The sequence below is a fragment of the Sinocyclocheilus rhinocerous genome, unplaced genomic scaffold (genome assembly GCF_001515625.1).
Source record: "Sinocyclocheilus rhinocerous isolate Xijiao unplaced genomic scaffold, SAMN03320098_v1.1 scaffold930, whole genome shotgun sequence".
NCBI classification, from domain to species: domain Eukaryota; kingdom Metazoa; phylum Chordata; class Actinopteri; order Cypriniformes; family Cyprinidae; genus Sinocyclocheilus; species Sinocyclocheilus rhinocerous.
In genome coordinates, this window is record NW_015654101.1 from 304,917 (window position 1) to 313,028 (window position 8,112).

The 8,112-nt window shown below is 36.3% G+C and overlaps 2 protein-coding genes across 2 annotated transcripts in view; one reads left to right on the forward strand and one right to left on the reverse strand.

Annotated features, from left to right (window-relative positions):
- LOC107716948 (putative RNA polymerase II subunit B1 CTD phosphatase rpap2) overlaps positions 1-2,386 on the forward strand; it is an 8,596-nt gene extending 6,210 nt beyond the window's left edge. The window contains exon 13 of the mRNA XM_016523584.1: positions 2,198-2,386. Coding sequence (XP_016379070.1) covers positions 2,198-2,351 — 154 coding nt within the window. The 3' untranslated portion in view covers positions 2,352-2,386. The remainder of the gene's footprint in view (positions 1-2,197) is intronic.
- A 646-nt stretch (positions 2,387-3,032) lies between these two features.
- Positions 3,033-7,826, reverse strand: gfi1aa (growth factor independent 1A transcription repressor a). Its single transcript, XM_016523566.1, has 7 exons — positions 7,757-7,826; positions 5,679-5,842; positions 5,027-5,212; positions 4,307-4,650; positions 3,745-3,882; positions 3,488-3,653; positions 3,033-3,344 (listed from the first exon to the last, which is right to left on the reverse strand). Exons 2-7 carry the CDS (start codon positions 5,782-5,784, stop codon positions 3,166-3,168), a joined length of 1,119 nt encoding a protein of 372 aa, XP_016379052.1. The 5' UTR covers positions 5,785-5,842; positions 7,757-7,826; the 3' UTR covers positions 3,033-3,165.
- Positions 7,827-8,112: the final 286 nt, after the last annotated feature.

Genomic DNA, 8,112 nt, shown 5'->3' on the forward strand with positions numbered 1-8,112 from the left:
TATATATATATATATATATATATATATATGTATATGTATGTATGTATACACACACATATAGAGAGAGATTTGCTGGCTCTATTAATTTAAAAAATCAGTCATGTAGCGCTACCTACATGCAGAAAAAAATAAAACTCTTTGAAAATCAAAATATCATAAAAAGCACCCCTGTAGACCCTCATGACTATGTGTCAAGGTCAGTAAGTCTCTAAAATATCATAATTTGATCTTTTAATGGCGAGGCAAGTTTAGCCCACACTGTAAAAAAAATTCCGTAAAATTTACGGTAAAAAAACGGCAGCTGTGGTTGCCGGAATTTTACCGTAAAAAATACAGCAGCAACGTTTTAGGTTTTACGGTTTTAACTTAAATTTACAGATAAATACCGTAATTTCATTAATTAATATAATGTTAATATACCAACCTATTGAAGTACTGAAATCTGTTTAGCTTTGTAATACACTAGTAACCACCAAATGCAGGTGGTGATGAGAAAGTCACATGATGAACCAAAGCCCATCACAAGCAGCAGTTTTTAAATATTAACATATATAGAAGGTGCACAGTGTCATTCACACAAACGCTAAACACCATCATGGTATTCATGATATTTGTTAATAAAAACTTTTAAAACTATATTTAAAATTGAAGAAAGAATAAATATATATAGATATAGATATATTTATATATATATTTTATATTTATTTATTTAAATCAAATTAATAAGGTGTGTACACTCACATGTATATGGTAGGAAAATGTTAATGATAATTACATTTTTGCACATTTCAAACTAGATTCTTCCTTTGATTTACTGGTAACACTCTTATTTGTCATTGACTCGAGACAGTTTCAGAATGCCATCTTGCAGTTCTGTTAAAGGAAATTACATTGTTTTAAAGTGCGTATAATGTGTGTGTGGTATAAAAGGCTACACAATCATGTTTGTATAGTGCCAGGTGGCGTGTATGACTTCCCTCAGGTTTATGAATGCTTGACAGAGCCACTAACTCTGAGGAGAGTTCCGTGCTGCTCCCTGGCTGTGTCAACAGAAGCCCATATCTTATCACGGCCTGATTGCTGTGGATCCGTGATGCTGCAGTAACAGCATGGGAAACAATCCACCTGAAGAGCCAACACACAACCCCAATTAAACCACTCCTCATTTAAAGATCTACCTAAAGACATGGCTCTGATTTATTATTGACTGGCTGGAGAATTTCACCAGTTCATCAAAGAAAAGCTTTGTTTGGTTATTAGATCCCATGAGAACAAATGTGCATCAGCAGGGTAAAAATTGTGCTGTTCTGAGAACCCCCAAAAGTATGTGTTATAACTTTGTTTGGTAACTTTAAATTAGGGATCACTATTCATTATTAACTAGTTGCTTATTAGCATGCATATTGCTAGCATATTGGCTGTTTATTAGTACTTTTAAAGCACATATTAATGCCTCATTCTGCATGACCTTGTTCTAGATCCCTTAACCCTACATCATATCTAAACATAACTACTACAACGACTACCTTTCTTGCTATAAATACGTTTTTTTTAAGGGAAAACTCATGGAAAATAGTGAATAGTGTTACTAAATCTAAAGTGTTAGTTTTGATAGGACATGTTTGGAATGATGTGCTTGAAAATACCTTTAATAACATTATGTATTGGAAATAACTGTTCACTGATCTCAGTGTATTTCAAAGTGTATTGTTTTTGGCTGCTCATCTACATTTAGTTTCAGAGACCATTTGAGGCTTTCAATCTGTTTATCAGCAATGGGCCTGTTATTTTCCCTTCATGAATAATTTGGAAGCACACCTCTCTGTGCCTTATGTCAGGTGTGCCACTGGCCTTTGGGCTTTTGTTGAGAGCAGTTCAATAATAGATAAAGCACCAGAAACTGTAGAACAGGTTGAATCCGAGCTGCTGCAATAACCCTTTTTTCTCTTCGAGAAAGAACTATGGATGGATGACTTCTTAAAGTAGCATAAATGCAGGTGTTTGTGTTTAACTTTAGATTGAATCATTATTTTCAATACCTAAACAGATAATTTAATTAACAGGTGTGTACTTAATAGTATTGAAGTTAAATATTCTGTCTGTGACAATTTCAAAGTGCTCTCTATTCTCTCTAACCTTTGTTTTGAATCATATCTGTTTACATGCCTGTGGTGCTAAAGCTGTTTTATTTGTTCAGATTAACAGAAGTGTCACCATTGCTAAGAGAGTCATTGGCAAGTCCATCTTCATTGGAGTACATCTCCTCTCTCATGAGTGAGCTGAAACTGGAGGACAAAGATCTACACAATCTCGTGCTGCTCTTCAAACCCTGTGTTACTCCACAAACATAATGTACCACACACATTTAGTTTATATTAAAAGCCTACCTGAAACAATGATTCTGTGCATCATTTCCTTTTTAAATGCTCAATATTTTAAGTAATTAATGATATCTAGTAGTTTGTAACTATCCATTGTTTATATGCTTGGAGGGGGGGAAAAACCTTCTTTACTCTTAAACAGAAGTTTTGAAGGATTCTTCACTCTGAAAAATTCCAGTATGTTAAAATGCAAATGCAAAGTAATGCTCTTGATGACGTCAGGATTTTTTTTCTAAACAAATTTATTAAACCTTAAAATGCAGTACAACACAGAATATATTCTTAGATTAAAATTATGTGTTTAAAGTGTGTAGTGGTTAATTTGTACTTTCATGTTTTCTTCTACAACATAAATTACCTCAAATGTTAATTTTCAAGCCACTACTTTGTTTGACAGGTACATTGCTTACAAGTATGCTAAATGTAAATGTAAGTTGCTGTAAGGATTGGAACCATCACAAGAATATGTGTTTACAGACTTGATGAAATTTGTTTTGTCCTACATATTGATCTTATGATGGAGCATTTCATTTTAATCTATTTAAATGTTTAATACATATTTTGAAGTAAAACTATGAGAACTGATATTTTGTTTGTTTTTTTAATACTTGGCAAAGATAAAATATCACAGCTTGTTACAAAAAACGGGAATTGTCATGAGCATCTGAAATCTCTGACTGCTAAATTGCCTTAATCCATAAAACCACACAATATTAGGCTACCTTCTAATTCTACAAAGTGTCACATGTGCAAACAAACAGTCATAAAAAAAATATTTTTGGTCTTATTTTAGTCCATGTTGTGTTTCTTTGTGCCTCCTCAGATCTACTTTGCGCTGAAAGCCTTTGCCACAAAGTTCGCATCCGAAAGGCTTGAATCCTGTGTGTTTTCTGCTGTGCGTGATGAGGTTTGAACTCTGACTGAAGGCTTTGCCACACACTTGACACTTGTGGGGCTTTTCACCTGTAAAATATATAAAGAATATTTTTTCTCTTTTTTTTTAATCTCAGCAAAACTTTGACTCACATGGACTTTATCACTGCACAAACAGTAGGCTACTTGACAGAAAAATGTATGTGCATTATTTTCATCAAAATATAAATCACCTGTATGAATGAACGTGTGCTTTTTCATATCCGATTTCTGGTGGAATCGTTTGCCGCAGTACTGACAGGGATACGGTCTGGTGTCAGAATGGATGAGGAGGTGCGTGGACAAAGTGGACGACCTCTTGAAACTTTTGTCGCATATTTTGCAGCTGAAGACCCTTTCCTGCCGGAAAAAAAATGTCATTAGTAAGATCGTCTATGAGATCGTCTGGCAGAATTATTAAATATTGTGATGAAGCAAGCTTAGGCCCTACTTGTGAATGTACAGCTTTATGTTGCTCCAGGCTGACGGCGTGGCCGAACGTTTTTCCACAGATTTCGCACGCGAAGGGCCTCGTGCCACTATGTGACCGCCGCACATGAACTTCTAGCCCATGAGGAGTCGAAAACACCTGTTTAAGAACAAAAGCATGTTTAGAACTGTTTCGTGCAAGTGTTTAGAAGAAGAAACATAATTCTCAATTTTAAATAATTTTAAATTAATTTTATATAATTTTAAACAGTCGTTTGATAGCGGCAGATATAGGCTATGGCATAGGCTACTGCAGCATGCGCTTAATAAACAGAACCTTGTTGTGGACGATATAACCAAGTTGTTCTTGGTGTGAACGGGCTTAAATATGCTACTATACTTAAATACTGGAAATTCGTTTTCTAGACAAATAGCCTACTAATTATGAATTTCTTAAAACTATTACTTTCTATTCTTTTAATAGATCATTTGGAGTGAATAGTTAAGGACAAGCTGCTGATAGAAATAGCCTATAGCCTAGAAATATATTTTTAGAAGTCACTAAATAATAGAAATGTTGATACCTTAGTGCATTTTACGCATTTGTACGACCCATTTAGCTGAAGACGCGTGCACATAATATCAGACTCTGAGTCAATTTCTGCTACTTTAGTTGACATCTTGATGTCGGCATAAAAGCCTCTTTTGTCCAACAAATTAGTGGTCAGAGAGCCATAGTCCTGGTAAAATCGCCCGGATTGTGTTGGTTCACCCGGCCTTCTGTCCATGTCTGAATCCACAGAAACACGGTTGCAGGATTGAATGAGGTGTCTAAGTTCGGATGTTGAATGGGCCCAAATATACGGACGGAAAGTCATGTCGAAGGGCTGAGAGTCATCTGGAGAAGACACCGGGCATTTATCCAGATCTAGAGTGAAATGTTTTAAAAGGAAAGTGTAATGAGTATTGTGCACAAGCGTTTTCATAACTGTAAAATCGATACACTCCCAAAAAAAAGTTACAAAGCTGTCAAAGGGTCGGTACCCTAAGATAAAAGGTAGGCAAGCTAGGTTACGCCTTATTTAACCCTAAATGGTAGGCTAGCCTACATTTTAGTAAAGGTGCGTAGGTTATTGGTAGGCTACTAAAGTAGCCTACACATTAATAGCCAGCATAATAGGCTATCTAAGGTGTACATGTTTGTTTTGAAAGGTATAGGCTACCGCCGCAGTGACAGTTTTGTAACTTTTTTGAGAGAGAGAGAGAGAGAGAGAGAGAGAGAGAGAGAATGACAACATGTCAACCTGGAGAGGTTCCCGATGACAGAGGTCTCCAGAAGTCCTCATAGTCGGATGAGCGGTCACACACACTGCCCTCGCAGCTCAGCGGGGACTGCTGAGAGGAATGATCCGCTGTGCACACCATGCTGGCCTTAGGGGAATGATTACCCACCTCCACCGGGCTCTCGGGGATCTGCCCCATTTGACTTTCTAAACCCAATAAAATTCACAATGCATTAGCCATCTTTAATTAACGTTTTTCAATGCCTGATTACTACCCACATGAAAAAATACTATAGTAATTTATAGTAAATACTATAGTGTTTTTGAACCATACTATAGTAAAGTACTTGAATTAATCTGTTGTGGTAATTCTATAGTTGCTGTGGTAATATAACAAATATAGTAATACAAACAAGTTTTCTACAACTATAGGGAATATTTTACTACAATACACTACAGTTTACTGTAGTAAAAACTAAAGTATACCACAGTATTTATTACAGTATCAGTTCACTATAGTTAATACTACAGTATGCTGTAGCATTCAATTACAAAGTGTTGTAAATACTACAATATATACAGTATAATACACTTTACTATAGTATGGTTCAAAAACACTATAGTATTTACTATAAATGACTATAGTATTTTAATTTGGACCTATAGTTCGTACCTTGGCATGTGAGAAGTTTCTCAATTGGGATGCAGTTGTCGTCCAGGTAACGGGGTTGGTGATAACTGTGCGCTCGTTTGCTCTTCACCAAAAATGACCTCGGCATGTTTACTCTCCGTTATCAGGTTCAGGGTCACCAATCACTCACGGCTCTCCAATCCTGCCTAAAAATGGAGCAAAATGGATTTAGATCGAGAGCACCGGTGTGAAAAAATGTGCACCCGTGCACCTGATCTTCACAGAACTCAATAGGACTGGTCTGTCAAATCTCTACCATGCAGCCTTTTGCAATCAAAACCTCCCAAATAAAGCAAAAACGATTTGAAGTCGAGGCACTCCACGGCACACTTTGTTATAGGCTCCCTCTTGGCAACTTGATCTCAAAGCCTTGTTTAGTAAACTGATCCTCTGTCAGCGTGATATAGCCTACCAACCTCACGTCACTTCCACGGCCTGCAATGGAGCCCAGGGTATTATTGCCAATAACTAATTGGTTTTGTTTTAGTCGTTAATCACCTGATGTCGAGACTTAAGGAACATCAAATACAAGAACAAACAGTTTCAAAAAGCATTTAACACTGTATATTTATTTCCCTAATAATAAGGCCGTGTTATTAAATTAAGACGATCATTTAAGCCTGTTTGAAAAGGTTAGAATTATGAATAGCACCTTTATTTTTGTCTCACGCACAATGGCATGTTGTTCAGGTTATGGGCTAATATCATAGTTAATAGAAAACTTAAGTAGTAGGCTAGCTAAAGAAAATATTTAATTGGTTGTTCTCTGTACATTTATATAGCCTAGCTATGTGTCACGGCATTATAGGCTACTTCTACTGATCGCGTAATTCTGTTGGAAAACGGCGAATTTTTTTTTATAAAACGTGACCGTTCATTTAGGACAATTGTTCAGCATCCATGAACATGAGCTATATTTTCATGCATGTATATGTTACATTCAAAATTAAATAATTGGCTTTTGTATTGTACTAAAGCCAAAAGAAATTATTATCATAGCTGTTATCTTGAAAATATTTAAGTTGTAGTTCATAATGTATACCTTTTCTGTTGCCTTTCTGTTTAAACCTGAGAAGAAACATTTTTAATTAAGTAGCCTATGCTATTTGTATAGCAACACTTTTTACAAAAATACTGCTCCAAAGCAGTTTTATACCTTGAAAGCAATAAACAAGATAAAGGAGACAGCGACGACAAGAATATGATGCAATAGCCTATGTACAACTTATCTTTAGGCTACCTTATACGCATGAAAAAGGAAGGAACGATAACTATAAATAATCAAATAAAAATCAAATAAAATATTATAAATAACAAGTGTATGCTTCACAAAAGCACATGCTTTTTATTTCTTATGCTAAGTTAAAACTGGGCCTATCGATAGAATCAAATAGTGATTCATCTCATTATTTCAGATTAGTCTATAGAAAGCAATATAAAATCATTATATTGTTAAATTTCGATCAAATGTTACCTTTCCCATTTTGTTTCATTTCCATTTCCTGTTTCATTTTACATTTTTCTTTTAATCTGACATTTTCCCCAGACCCCCTAGCACCCCCTTGCGTCCCATGGGGGTCCCCGGACCCCTGTTTGAAAACTCCTGCATTAGGCAATGTAATGTTCTGTCTGCAGCTGAATCAAAATTTAACAACACTGAAAGACCAACGCGGAGGTTGTATAAACTGGCTTTAGTGATGTTGAACTAAGGTACTACCAGTCAGGCTGTGAATGGGAAAAACTTTGGCGCACCGGCTGTGCACACTCAAAGTGTGTGACTACTAGTAGGCTATCGCTTAACATTTCTCCATAAAGTTAGAATTAGCCTACCTAGCAAAGTATGTGCAGAAACGAAGATTTATTAAAACGTACCTCGGTCAATGCGTCAAGATAACTGAAACTTTATCCAAAGCGAATTTTTAAAGTTATGACACCTGCCTTCTATTCGAATGAAAATGCAATTAGAAATCGAGGTAAGAGAAGTAAGGCATCCATCAAGATTAAAGTCTTCTGCACGCTGTCGGTCTAAACGGATTGTCCTGAGTCAGAACGGGACTCACCTGTTGCGCTGCGCTGCGCTGTTGTGCTCCGCTACTGATGACTGCTGCGCGCGACCTGCCTCCGCGCAAATACGCGCCTTAAATACACATTTTAACTTCCTGAACGCGACCGTGTTTGATGGTGTCTCACAAACATTTCACCCAATTTTTGTAATTGCCTGCAGCGACAACTCCATGCATTTGAATGCCAGTTGAAAAAGAACCTAAATGGTTGTTCTATGAACTGCATGTTATGATGTAGTGTGATTACTGTAGACGCCCATAGTGATCTAAATCACATTAGGATTTTTGGCTTCTTGTCTATGTGGGACGATTTTATATTTGCCCCAGGTGTGGTTTTCTGCAATTATTCTTAC